Raw genomic sequence first — 15,048 nt, 5'->3', positions numbered from 1 at the left:
TCTGCTGAAATAAAATGTAAATTCCAAGTGAAGTCAGAGAGCTAAATACCCAGATTACATCAAATTGGCTTTCCCTTAGACCCATTCTACTAAACTGTCCTTTAGGGGAATGCCATTCAGTCACAAGCAGCAGCTGGCAAAACATCTGTATGTTTTCTCACAGATGTTGGGGATGTTCTTCATTATATAAACATTGGGTTTCTTGCGCCAGACTCTTAAAGGAGAATTTCCTTCTGAGTTTTCCAGGAGCAGTAGACCATGCATTTGGGTCTTAACTATCTCCCTTTTTCCTGTGGCTGCTAGAAAGCTTAGCGTCTTGAGGTCCTTCACTGTCAAAGACATAGAGCTTCATGGGATGTGTTTTTATGTACCAATCTCATTGCAGATGCCATCTTACTTTCCTACCCTTAATTTTCCTTTAACTCATTTTTGCCATATTAAATGCCTTTTTTAAAAACCATTTTGAGTATTTTTTGGAATGTAGTAGACACATGCAAAATCATTTGATTATTGTTTCAAATAATGCAAATCAGTGAAAAACCATGTTTTAGAAATGAAATTACAAAATTATATGTTTACTTTTGCTTCTATAATTATTGGATCCAGAAAATGAGATTTTGTTATAATTCACTGTCTCTAGAATTCAAAGAAATAAATATGCAAAGACAGTGGAAACCACTACTAGGATTTCTGAGAACATGTACAGCTTGTTACCTCATTTGTTTGAACAGGCAAAATTTCAAAAGTAAAATTGCTCTTCCCAAATATTTTGTAGATTTCAGTAATCTGATAAATGAGCTATTTATTCATTGTTTCTTTGGTACCCACACAGTGGATGATCCATAGCAACAACCCTTTTCAAAACTTAATAGGGCCAACTCTGTATTTATTAGGGAAATAATACCACCAGGTTAAACAAACTGTGACTGTTGGTTCTATTTACTCTCTTTCAAAGGGATCTGTTAAACCTTCAGTGTGCCATGTTGTAGATCATAAGAGAAGCTGAATTAGGATATGACTCTATGATTCTGAATGTGCCATTTTTATAGTATGTTTAGAGTCAAATGAAAAAGATGATGAGCAAATAAAGCATTAGAAATAAAGTACTATGTTATCTATTCAAAATAGGGCCAAATTCTGCACAGTACAAATGAGGGCTTGATTATGGTAAATATTACCACTTTCAGTCTATCGAGGTTAGGTAGAATGCATACTATTGGCTCAGGAAAACACATTTCTGTTTTTCTTGATTCTAGGAATTATATTGATGTGGAATCTGTAAGAAAGTCTGTGCTTCAAAAAAGAAAAAAGGCAGTTTCAGAATTACAGAGATTTTTCATAAGAGAACAGATTTTTTGAAAGAATTCTAATTGCTGTTGAAATTTAAATTAAGCGTCAGATCTTTTCATGTCAGTTTTTGAGAAATGAAGTTGTATTTAAAATCACAAAATGTTAGACTTCATTTATCCAGTATCCTTATTTTACAGCCATGAATGCTCTTAGAAATTGCTACAGAAGCATACTGACTGCCATCCCAAATGTCCTTGTGCAATATAAAAACATTTTTTTAAATTAAAACTTGTTAAGCGTCTGCCCTACAAGGTATACTAATGGGAACAGAGTAATCTTTTGTATGTGTAGATTGATGAATAATTCTGTTTTTTTTAATATGATAGGATGGAGTACATTTTTTTTCCTTATTGGATTTTTTTATGTGTGGCTTAATCGTGGGGCTCTGCACTTCTGAATTGGTTGAGCCTGTTTGGATAAAATCTTTGCTATGTCAAATATATATTTTTTCTTAATTTAAGTTTTTTTGGTAATTTTAGCACTTAAATTATTCCCTGTTGTTTATCTTCACAGATTCTGGAACTTTTCAAAGCCTGACCCTCTTCTTGAAACAGTAGAGCATCATACAGAGTTTACTTGTGGTTTAGACTTCAGTCTTCAGAGCCCCACTCAGGTAACAGATGCAATCTCACGATACTCTCTTCTGCCCAGGTTCGCAGCCAACTCTGTGTGGCATCTGTTGCTTTTATGAATAAAATCGTTGCCGTTTTAGCTACGTGAGCTTGAGTGTTTGAGCATTAAATTACTAGGGAATGAGAAGTATCCAGAAAGTTGGCATACCTTTCCCCTCTTGAAAGATTGATTTCTCTGAGAGAAAAAGGAACCGTCCTGGGAGGATTGTCCTAACATGTTAAAGGCTTTCTCTAGGCCTCTCCCAATGGAAAAGCGACAAGAGAAAGATGGAATACGGCAGGATTGTCACCACGGGTTGGCAGGATCAGGAACATGTGGTCCTGACTCAGCTGTCCCACTAGGCAGTTGAGACTGTGGGCAGGCCGGTCACTAGTCTCAGGACTGTCGCCCTTGTCTCCACACCCCATGTCGAATGAGAGGCTTCAGATGGAGAACCAGTAGTAGGAGAATGTCTGCTATTTAAGTTAATAAACATCAAATTTCCCCCTTTTTGTTCTCTCGATGGCTTGAGAGTAGACATTTTAGACTTTAAATACCCTTCAGGTTTTTTTTAAAAAAGCTTTTTTCATTTTGGAAATTGTGAAATCAAGTCAGAACCAGTGCAATATGTTCAGTGATAAGGCCCTTTAAATACAGACTGTGCGGAAGAACCAGCATATCAATGAAACACAAAATATGTGGAAATTCTAGAGCATAACTGTGGAATTGTGTTTTTTTGATAACTTTTTTAGGTTAAACAAAAAGAAAATCCCACTTCACATTACTGTGTCTGAAATTTAAATAAATACATAAGTTTTTCTTTCTTTCTTTTTTTTTTTTTTTTGAGACGGAGTCTCACTCTGTCACCCAGGCTGGAGTGCGGTGGTACAATCTTGGCTCACTGTAACCTCCACCTTCCAGGTTCAAACAATTCTCCTGCCTCAGCCTCTGGAGTATCTGGGATTACAGCCATGCACCACCACACCTGGCTATTTTTTTTTTTTTTTTTTTTTGACAGAATTTTGCTCTGTTGCCCAGGTTGGAATGCAGTGGTGCAATCTCGGCTCACTGCAACCTCTGCCTCCTGTGTTCAAGTGATTCTCCTGCCTCAGCCTCCTGAGTAGCTGGGATTACAGGCACATGCCACCATACCTGGCTGGTTTTTTTTGTATTTTTAGTGGAGGTGGTGTTTCGCCATGTTGACCAGACTGGTCTTGAACTGCTGACCTCAGGTGATCCATCTGCTTCAGCCTCCCAAAGTTCTGGGGTTACAGGCATGAACTAGTGTGCCTAGCATAATGTTTGTATTTTTAGTAGAGACGTTGTTTCACCATGTTAGCCATGCTGGTCTTGAACTCCTGACCTCAAGTGGTCCACCCTCTGTGGTCTCTCAAAGTGCTGAGATTACAGGCATGAGCCACAACTCATGAGCTATGAGTTTTTCATTTTAGGAATTAAAGATATAATTCTGAGTTTAAAAGATTCTCATTTGGTATTAGAATGTTCCCATTAACATTATGAATAATTATTTAAAATTACTTACTAGCATGTGAGAAAAAACTGAAATAGTGATGAGTGAAATGGCATTATTTTCAGCATAAATATAATGTGTTTCAAATGAATGAGTTCCTTTTCTGATACATTTATTATAGATGGTTTTTAATAAAATAATTGTACCTGTTTTCTATTTTAGTCTTAAAAAGTTGTAATGTACATATTGAAACATGGCACCCCCAAACAAAGGATCCTAAGTAAATGTTTCTGAATTCCTCATTCTTACATATTTCTATTACCTGTCCTCTGTGAGCCCAGACTGGTACCTGTGGCAGCAGCCACAGCGCCTCCATTTCCTCAGCTGTGGCGCGTCCTCTCCCAGGTCTGAAGAATACCTGATGTTTTCTAAATCCTCCACACGTAGACCTACCTTATTAAAAGGAACTTTGTGATAAGAGGACTTTATCAGAGAACATACATCCCTAAGTAATAGATTTTATTCAAATTAAGATGGTGATCTCAACCAGTATTTTATTTTTTAAATATATCTAATATTAATACATTTTAAACACAAACATTTGAGTTGTGCATATTATTAATTTATATATATTTTTGAAGGATAATTTGTATTATTTTAATTATTTTTATGTTCAGAAAGCTCAGCAGTGTACATCTAATCCAGTTTAGTGGCAGGTTCTTTAGCCTTTGCCTTTTCCAGCTTGGCAGTGTGAGCCACACACTTGGGACTGAGGACATTGCCTCCCCAGTGACAGCGGGTCTCATCATATCTGTCTCTGTAATTGGTCCTGATAGCTGCCACCAGCTTAGACAAAGCCCCTTTGTCTTCTGAGTTAACCTCTATGTGTTAGGCGAGTCGCTTGCGTCAAGAGACCACCAGGCAGGCTTTGTGTGAGCAGCATGGCTATTTATTCACCTGGGTGCAGGTGGGCTGAGTCTGAAAAGAGAGTCAGTGGAGGGCAGTGGGATAGGAGTTGGTTTTATAGGTTGGGGCAAGCGGTCAGTTAAAGGTGGTAACCTATTTTAGGGAGGGAAATGGCATCATGGGATGCATGGTCACAAGGGTAGGGGTCGGTAATTTATCTCGGGGAGGAAAAGCGCGTCACAGGATGCACGATCACAAGGTAGGGGTCGTTTACTACAAACAGGCGTGATCGTAAGGATGGGGAGTGTCAGTTACAGTCAGAGGGGAGGGTGCAGTAGATTACATAGTTACAGGAGTGGGAATCTTGAGAAACCCAGTGTCCACGGGGAGATTTTTGCAAGGCTGAACAGGAATAATGGATGCAAGTTGCAGCAATTAGTTGAAGTAGGAACAAGTAGTTTTGCTTCTTTCTGTGGCCACCTGGTTACTTGTGGTTGCTTCAGACTTTCTGGTTCCTAGAGACCATCCAGAGGTGTACGTGTGGGTCACCAAGGCTAAAATGGCCAGGCCTGGACTTGGAGGCCTAACACTGAAAGCGACAGTGGTGCGGGTTATCCTGTGGACCTGTCTTGCCTTTCCCTTGACAGCACAGTCAGGGACCCCCGTTTTATGAGACAGGGCAGGCAGGAAGACAACCAGTTTGATGGGATCCACATCGTGTGCAGTCACCACCAGCTGAGCTTTCTTGTTCTCTAGCAAGGTGGTGACGGTGTTAACCCCAGCTTGAAGGACAGGTGGTCTCTCAGTGGAGACGTCCCCTTTGCCGGCAGCTTCCTTCTCGGCCTAGGCCAAGTCTCTGCTTCTTCTCTTGCTTTGTCTCTGGTCTGTATTGTGGGCCAGCTTAAGCGGCTGAGTAGCTGTAGGCGGTCCAGGGCCTGGGTGAACTGGTTCATCGCGGGAGGAACTTCCAGCCTCTTGTAGAGGATAGCTCTCTGCTGCTGCAACCTGTTATAGCGGGGCCATTTCACAAAGTGGGTGAGGTCCCTTTTGGGCTGGATGTCCTGTCCGGTCGGTGCCAGAATTCTTAGGCCTTTTCTCAAATAGTGGATTCACCACTTTCTTGGCCTCCTGCTGCTTCAAGACAGCAGGGGCCGGAGCCAGCCTCTTGCCCTTAGCCTTCTTTCCTTTCAGCTTCTTGGGTGGCTGGAGGAGAGAGATAATTTGTATTTTTACCAAGTCACCTTGAACTCCTTTCTAGGGAAAATACAAATCAAGTTCTCTGTGTATCTCCATATTTTTCCTCTCACTTATTTTGTCAGTTATCTATTACTGTGTAACGAACAACCCCAGGACTTGGCCTAAAACAACAATTTTACTTGCTTACAATTCTATGAGTCAGCAATTTGGACCAGGCTCACCCTGGCAGTTCTTTTGGTCTTTCCTGTGGCCACCCACATGGTTCCAGCCATCTGGTGGCTTAACTAGGGCTTGGTGGACAGGACATCTAGTCCAACAGGGACTTCACCCACTTTGTGAAGTTGCCCTCCTCTGTCAGGCTGCAGCAGCAAAGAGCTATCCTCTCCAAGAGGCTGGAAGTACCTGCTGCGATGAACCAGTTCACCCACGCCCTGGCCCACCAAACAGCTAGTCTAACTACATAAGCTGGCCCACAATACAGACCAGAGTCAAAGCAAGAGAAGCAGAGACTCTTGGCCCAGGCCGAGAAGAAAGCTGCCGGCAAAGGGGATATCCCCACTGAGAGACCACCTGTCCTTCAAGCTGGGGTTAACACTGTCACCGCCTTGCCAGAGAACAAGAAGGCTCAGCTGGTGGTGACTGCACAGGACGTGGATCCCATCAGTGGTCTTGGGCCTCCTTCATGTGTCGGGTGGGCAGTGCTGGTTGTCTCCCAGGCCGTGTGTCTCTAGGTGTCCCCAGATCTCTGAACTTAGCAATTGTGTGTCTCCAAGAGGGCAAGAACAAAAGCTGCAAATCATCTTGGGAACTGGACTTGGAAGCCGCACAGCATTCCCTCGCTTGCAAAGCAAGTTACGAGGCCAGTCCAGATTCAAAGAGTGGGAAATAGACTTGATGGAAGGACCTGTGAAGAATCTGTAGTCACTTACAATCTGCCATGCTAACCTTTGTTGGCTTAGTAGGTGGTTTAAGTTATTTTTAATGTATTATATTTATCCTTTAGTCTCATAATGCGTCAGATTCACAGATTACGGGTTAATTTAATTTTACTCTTTGATCATATTTTATTCCCTTAGAATGTATCTTTCTCTCACTTCTTAGTGTCTTTCCATCTGCTTTCAAATACCTATTGTCTCTTGTGATCTTAGCACCTGTAGGACCTTGCTGATGTTACTTTAAGGCTCTGGGTTTTTATATATTCCCAGTCTTAAAAGAGATTTATCTGAGTTCTTCTATGTATAATTCTTTTTCTTTTTAGCTTCTCCCTTCTTAGAGATCTGAGAAATGAGGTCAAGGGCATTCTTACATTACACCACCTTTCTTCTTAACAGAATGTAAGATCTTGTCTTTAAAAGTTTAAAACTTGACAAATAAGTGTCTGAGGTCATTCTTTAAGGATAATTGCTGAGAAATGCTTTATGCCCTCTCTTGTTAACAAGGCTGAAGGCATCGTTTTCTTTGATTTTTTTTTTCTGATCATGATTTGTACAGTTCTAACATTTTATCTTTTCTCTCTTATGCTTATTATTTCTAAATTGGATACTCTTTTTCTGTTTGTAGAGTTGTGATTCTAGACCTATAATGTACCTTTTTCTATAACTGGAATTTCTATATTAATTTATCTTTAGAGTTCCTGACTTTGTGCTCTGCAGTGTCAATTCTGCTCTTCCAAATGCTCAGTGATGTCTAGTTTAGTATTTATAAGCTGGATACAAGTTTACATATCTTTATACATTGTTTCTGGGATACAGTTATCATTTTAATCTCTTTTAAAGTAAACATTATCACTTTCAGATATCACTGCTCTATGTTTAATAAGGTTTAATGTTTTTCTCATGACAAACTTTTGGAAATTACATTTAGAAGAAAGAAAAAAGATTATACTATAGGTATAACAGAATGTCTGTTATACCATATAGTTACATTTCTTTTCAGTCTTTTTTTTAAAAAAACTTTTTAATTGAATTGTAAATTTGTATTTTAAAATACACATATTTTTAAGTATACAGCTCAATTAGTGATCCAGAAGTGACTACCCCTGTGTAATCACTATCCACATTGAGATATAGAACATTGCTTGCATTCCAGAAGCTTCTTCCCAGATCTGAACCCCTACCCTCCTTCCCAACAGTAGCTACTCTTCCAGTCTCTATATGTGTGTGTCTTTTTCAAAGTTTTGGTTATACTACATGTACAGGTTTATCTTCTAGGACTCCCAAAATGCTTGGTAAACATAATCTTTTTTCTTTCTTTCTTTCTTTCTTTCTTTCTTTTTTTTTTTTTTTTTTTTTTTTTTTTCATAGAGACAGATCTTGCTATGTTGCCCAGGCTGATCTAGAATTCCTAAGCTCAAGCAGTCCTCCTGCCTCAGCCTCCCAAAGTGCTGGCAATACAGGCATAAGCCACCACGTCGGGCCTAACATAGTTTTTAATGAATGAATTTCTGAATCTGTCCATGGTAGAACATATAGCTCCAATAATGAGTTTTCTTTAAAATAGTAATAGAGTAGAAGTAGTTTTATATATTTTTGTTTTGTTTCAGTGGAAGATGATTAGATTTGGTTCCCATTTAAACTAGTTCTTTAAATGTATTTTTATTTTTAATAATTATTATTATTGTTATTTGAGACAGGGTCTCATTGTGTCACCCAGGCTGGAATGCAGTGGTATGTCATAGATCATTGTAGCCTCAACTTCCTGGGCTTAGATGATCCTCCCACCTCAAGCCCCCACTCCCACCCCACCCTACTGAGTCACTGGGACTACAGGTATACACCACTTTTTAATTTTCAAAAATTTTTTGTAGAGATGAGGTCTCACTATGTTGCCCAGGCTGGTCTGGATCTCCTGGGCTCAAGTGATCCTCCCACCTCAGCCTCCCAAAGTACTGGGATTACAGGTATGAGCCACTATGCCCCGTTAGGTATCATTTAACAATTCATCTCATGTTTTGGTTCAAATCTGTATTCCCGCAATCTTCAATACCAGGTTTAATGTTTGGCAATAAATAAAAGTATTTAAGAATTCTCTAATGAGTTTGAAAAATTGGATTTTAGAAGATGGCAAGCATTATTGGTAGTTAGGATATTTGTGTCCTGTTCACCTTTTATGTCAGGTGGTATTTTCTGCGTCTGTCACAGACCAGCTTTAGAGTTGAAAAGAACAAGTGCCAGAAGCAGTCAGTGTCCTCGGGCATTAGTCTCTGTTGTTTCCTCATTGATGCTTTCATAATTGTATAATTTTTTTTAGCTTACAATGATATAGCAAGTCTTTGTTGTTTTTTCCAAGCCATAAAACATTTCCCAGGTCCAGCTCTGTAGGGTATCAATGTGCTCCTTAGATGGATGGTGTTAGGCTGTGTCTGCTGCCCTCTGCACTACATGGACACCCTGATAGGGTTTGGCTGTGTCCCCACCTAAATCTCACCTTGAATTGTAACTCCCATAATTCTCACATGTCATGGGAGGATCCCGGTAGGAAGTGATTGGATTATGGGGGCGGGTCTTTCCTGCATTGTTCTCATGATAGTGAATGAGTCTCATGAGATCTGATGGTTCTATAAGGGGGAGTTTCCCTGCACAAGCTCTTTTTTTTTTTGCCTGCTGCCATCCATGTAAGACGTGACTTGCTCCTCCTTGTCTTCTGCCGTGATTGTGGGGCCTCCCCAGCCATGTGGAATTGTAAGTCCATTAAACCTGTTTTTCTTCCCATTCTCAGGTATGTCTTTATCAGCAGTGTGAAAACGAACTAATACACACCTCTTGCAATTATAGCATCCCATTACTGTTGACATCTGCCTCTGAGCTTTCATTCCTCAATCACTCACTTTCATATTCAGTTATCTTTCTCTTGACTATGAAGCATTGCTTCTAAAAACCCAGCAAATGTACTGACCAGGCACACTTCAGATTACCTTTTTTAAAAACTTTATTTGGACTCTTGGTCCTACTCAACTTACCTTTGAAGTCTTTCTGATTTTTTAGCACATCCTCCACCGTATCTTTCCTCAGCCTTTTTCAGTGGCAGTATCAGACATTCAACCTTATGTCCTACTTACTGTTAAAAGGAAGTTCCCAGGAATGAGCATCTTCTTCCGTCTCTGTCACCCCAAAATATTTGTGTTTTATCTCTCTTTTTTCCCCATCTTTCCAGTGGGTTCCTAATTTTCTGACTGGTTCCCTCATCCACATCTTTGCTTCTTCACTTATCCACTGTTTTTAGATCTTCAATCGGTTCTTCTGTTTTCAAAGCTCTGTAGGGCTTACCATTACTTCACCCCACTGTCCTGTCTCACTATCAGTAAGTTCTATTTCTTTTCTATTATTAAACATCTAGAATTAGTAGATTGACCTCTTGCTTTTAGTTTCTCAGAATCTATACTCTCTTTTAACCTGTCTTCCTTTCATCATTCAATTGAAGTTAAGCCCAAAAAGATCACCAGTAAACTCCTGAAAACCAAATTCACCTTTTCTCAGACTTTTTTCTTATTTAGCTATATAATTTTGATATTTGAAAAAAATCTTCCTATCCTATTTTTTCAGTGCTACCGTGCTGACCTCTTCTTCCTTACCTTTTTGCTAAATATCTTTATCACCATCACTCCAAAAGTAGATGTTCTCCAGTATTCAATCTTAGCCCTCTTACTTTGGTGCACCTTCTCCTTCATTTAATTCTATGATAGTGATACTTGCCCCATTTATCCAGTGGACTTTACTGTGAAATCTGAGTATATGTCATGCTTTTCCTTCAGTATTCCTAACCTGGTCAATTGATTGCATTTTGGAGCCATACTAGAGATACGGGAAGTCATCCTAGTTTTCCTGCCTCTTCGTACTTCCTAAATTCAACTTGGCATTGAGTTTACGAATTCTTTCTTACCGGTATCTCTGAAATCCAGACAATGCCTTTCTGCCTCCACTGCCTTAGGTAGGTAAGCACTTATTTGTACCTTTACCATGGATTACTGCAAACAATCTCAAACCTAGTCTCAAAGCTTTTTCCATCATCCTGTCGATTCTCCATGTTGCTTCCAGGGAGAGGTTTCCATAATGCAAATCTGATTTTGTTAGTGCTTGACCTGAAATACATTAAGGGTAGGAGCAAGATGAAAACTACCATTATCACCACTGTAAATCAACATGGTTCTAAAAATTGTGTGGCCAGTTAGTAATAGGAGAAAACAAAATGGAGTAAATTTTGTAAAGGTAGAACATTTTGTTGTCAGTTGTACTTCAAATGATTGTCAGATTGAATAATCTAAGTATTAAATATATCAACTTTAAAAGTAATAACTTTTAATAATATTCTTTAAAATAATAAGAGTCCAATAAGAAAGTCAGTTAAAATAAAAATACAACATAGAATGCCCTATAGGTATAACATTTATCAGTTAGAAAATAAAATGGGAAAAATTGTGTTTACATGGCAACAAAAACTGTGTGTGTGTGTGTGTGTGTGTGTGTGTGCGCGCGCGCACATGCATGCATGTGTGTGTTTGTGGCTGTAGGATTCTGAAAGAATAAAAATTTAAAATATACAGGATTCTAGATGAGAAAATTATGTAACTTTGCTAAGAGACCTTTGAAAAAAGACTGGAATAAATGGACAGACATATCATGTTCCTGCAACAGAATACATTTTTCCTATTGCTGTCTCTTTTTAAAGGCATTTGTCATCCAGTACAGATGCTGCTTTATTTGCCTCCTAACCTATCTTCCTCTTTTTGGAATTCATGGTCAATCACTCCTGTGATGCTTTTCAACCACTCTGATCATTAACGTCCTGGCATACTATACTAGTTTTAATTTGCAGATAATCCAGTTAAATTGTCATTTTTATTATTGTCATCTTTGCTCCTAAACCTTCAGGAGGAAGTCCATTCATTCCCTTCAGTGTAGAGTCTGAACTTTTAGTCTTGCTTTCAAGATTCAGTATAATCTGTTTTCCTTTTTAATTTTAGTTCTCACCATCCTATGTAACCCTCTGTTGCAGAACAATTACATTTCGATATTTGTCCTCTCCATGTTTTCACCCGTTTCTCTTGCTCTCCTCCACCTCTGCCTATGGAAATTATTTCTGCCTTTTTGACTCCAGAATTAAGTTCTTCTCTTCCTTCATTCCTCCTCTTCTTTCCTTCTCTGCTTCAGTAAATATTTTGTGTCAACTATCTTGAGTGCCAGGAGATACACAGTGGATTAATGTAAACTACCGGATACATATGTGCTAAATAGATATTGAATGAATTAATGAAAAGGTTTTTTTTTAGTTTATTGGTCAACTCTCTCCTTGCTTTTGCATAAACTCCATAATGATAATCATAATAAGCTGTATTTTCTCCTGTAGTCACTTTCCATTGTAAGCTGGTTGAGTAAGTAAAATATGTTTCTTTAGCCCCAAATTTAATATACTGCAATATAATATCTTGGCTCCTTTTTCAAAATGTAGAATTGACTGTGATTTTTTTTTTCCTTCTCTCTGTATCTTTCTGCCTGTTTCTCTTACTCATTTTTGCTAAAGAGGCCATATGTCATACAGATAATTACAGTAGATTGAACAAGTTTCCCAAGGGCAAAAGCAGTTGTCCACAAAATTAAGAAAAAAAGCGTATAATGTTAAATAGGAAATGGAAAACTTCTTAATAAAGTAAATCTCTTAATGAGTTATTTGGAATTCTTGGTTATTATTAATAATCACATTAAAGTATTTGAGATAAGTTACCTTATCAGTTGCACGTGTAAACATTTTAATAAAGTGGAGGGAATTGGTAAAATTAAGGGATATAAATTCATTTTCTAAATTTCACATGTATTTAAAGTATCGTATTTCCATTATGTTTCCTTCTCTAAAATCCACATTTATGGGACCAGTATTATTGAAGATGTTCTACAGTGCATATGATTTGATCTACCATTGGTAAATTTTTATTATAGTCTTCTTAGTGAATGCATGTTTCTTTACTGTCTTTGGATTTATGTAGCATTTAGTCCAGTATTTTGAACATAGGAAATGCTGAATTACTGGTTTAATACAGTTGCTCTCTGGCATTCCATGTATGAAGATGTGTTGATGTATATGCCATGCGTACCTCTATTTAGAAATGAATAGGCTTTATTGACATAAAATAAATTTCTATTCAGTTTTTCAAACTTTATTATATGTTCTGAAGAAACTGGCACATCAGTTCAAAGCCAAATAATTCATATTTCCTATTAGTGTGCTTATTCTTATAACAGAAATAAGCTGTTTTGCTGTATTAAAGTGAAAATGAAATGATTAAAAATATAACTTATATGGGATTTTACCCTGCTAGTTTATTTTTTTACTACCCTGGTAGATAGCATCTTTTAAAATAATAATGAAGATTCATTTCTCTTCAAATTTTACCTTAAGTAAAGAAATATAATATTTGACAAACCATTTTTTTCCGTAATGTCGGTAATTTTAATTCTGAGTTTTGAGGAAAAGATTAGCATTTCAGTCTTAGCTTAAAGAAAATTCAGAAGGCCATAGGTACGAAATGTACCATAGTGGGGACTTGTGAGTTAAGGAGTAAATTTTCCACTTATATATCCTTGGGCAGAAGCAGTAGAGCCTGGAGGCCCCCTGCCCTTCAGTGTCCATATGCACACTCATGCTGCAAGGGCAGAGGGTCAAACAAGAGATGCCTCGGCCTTCAAGAAACCCTACATGGGATTCAGGAAAAAAAAAAAAATCCACCTCTTGAAAGATTGAATTTTATCAGAGGAGTTATAATGCAATTAAAACATTTAAATTGCCTTAAAACTAAAACTCTTAGTTCTTCATTTATCCTGGCGTATCCCACTGCCTAGAACATTTTCCCTCTTTCCATTGTGCCCCTGACCCAAAAACAGCAACAAATGCTGTCTGGCAGGCTCCTCCTTTAAGCCTCAGCTTAGATATTACTTCCTCCTGAAAGCGGGCACTTCCCTCACATTCCATTAGAATGCCCCCTTGCCTACTTTTATGGGACCCCCACAATTCCTCTGTCATTCATTGTACATATTATTCTGCAGGATACGCGTCTCTTTGCTTACCTGTCTCTCCATTACAATTAAGATTTGTGGGGCCAGAGACCGAGGACCATTATGTTTATTGTCATAACTTGTACATATTTCTGACACAGGGGAGGTTCTTAATAAGACTTTGTTGAATAAGTGGATGAATAGATGTATACATGAATTATCTTTTAGATAGCTTTGTAATGCTGAGGAATATTTGATCAACAATTCCTAGGACACAAAGGAAAGCTCCCTGTGAAACTTCTCTAAATAACATTCCTGAAATTAAAAACGAACAAACAAAATATATGTTCCACATCCCATAAAACTTGTTGCTTTTACCCAAATCTCTGACCTCACACCTAATTGGATGCTTTTTATTATGTGAGAGGCTCACTCTGCTCAACAAAGTCTTGCAGAACACGATGGCTCATACATGGATTAGTCAACAAGCATTTATCAAAGGTTTACTGTATATAGAACACAAGGAATATGGATTGACAGATTTAATGAAGATACAGTTCCTGACTCTTAATAAAAAATTATTTTGAGGTTTAGTTTTTACAAACATATATGAATGTTATTGGAAAACAGAAACTATATTAGCCAGCATGCTTTCGCTTCCTCGTTCATTGTTACAAAGCGTAGAGCCTAAGTTATTTCGCCAGTATTACGATGTGCTCAGCTCTGACGCTTGAAATCCTTTGCTCCATTTGTTCCCTTTAGTACGGATTTTGTTTTTTGGAGTTTGTTTATTTGTTTGTTTTTTAATCTTTATTTGGCTTTGTGGTTTAATCTATAAACCACCTCAGCCCATTTAAAACTCAGCAGGGTACAAGTCTCAAGGAAAGTAAATAAAAATATTGTCATTAACCATAGCTTAAATGATTAATAAAAGTTTCTCATGTCTTTCAGTAGAAATTCTGGATCCTGGCTTATGTAGAGTAGGACTAGGATGCTACATAAACATTTGATTCAGGAATGCGTCAGGGAGGACTTGGGTTTTTGTTTAAAGATAGTTCAATCGTGTTACCTCTTAGTCCTCCTCCCAATTCTGTCTCCTCCTATCTCTTGTTAACCTATCAGATTTGATTCTTAAACTTTAAATAAAAATCTAAAAATACGGCACAAGGTGTTTTCCTTTATATGAGTGGCATATGCTTATTTTTTCTCCTCAGGAAAGGAAGAGAATTCTTCCTTAAGAAGAATATTTCAATCCTGCCAAGTTTTGAATTCCTTTTAGTCAACAACAACAAAATTCTTGCACAAGTACCCATCTTAGTTCACATGACAAAAACCCAGTTAAAAAATTGATACATGTCATATTCTTTATCAGAGGTCCTCAGTTCTAGCTGAATTTTGGAAAGGGCCGCAGATGATTACAATGCCCAGCTGAAGAATACTCTGGATTCATGTTTGGGGTCAGGGGTTGAGAATCTGAAGAAAATTATGGATTCTCTCTCCCTTCACACCAGAATGAAATATACACAAAAT

General features: G+C 38.1%; 1 protein-coding gene across 2 annotated transcripts in view; it reads left to right on the top strand.

The window, feature by feature from the left end:
* PEX7 (peroxisomal biogenesis factor 7) overlaps window positions 1–15,048 on the top strand; it is an 88,388-nt gene that overhangs the window by 66,571 nt on the left and 6,769 nt on the right. The window contains exon 10 of one of the 2 annotated variants that reach the window (XR_012517174.1): window positions 1,864–1,914. Coding sequence is in view for 1 of the 2 variants with exons in the window: in XM_039467948.2 (XP_039323882.1) it covers window positions 1,864–1,963 (100 nt within the window). In the remaining variant the exon portion in view is untranslated. Of the gene's footprint in view, window positions 1–1,863; window positions 1,964–15,048 lie in introns of those variants that run through there. The other variant, XM_039467948.2, reaches the window with a different exon arrangement.

This window comes from Saimiri boliviensis, chromosome 4 (genome assembly GCF_048565385.1).
Source record: "Saimiri boliviensis isolate mSaiBol1 chromosome 4, mSaiBol1.pri, whole genome shotgun sequence".
In the NCBI taxonomy this organism is placed as follows: domain Eukaryota; kingdom Metazoa; phylum Chordata; class Mammalia; order Primates; family Cebidae; genus Saimiri; species Saimiri boliviensis.
This window is presented reverse-complemented; position numbering and strand designations above follow the sequence as displayed.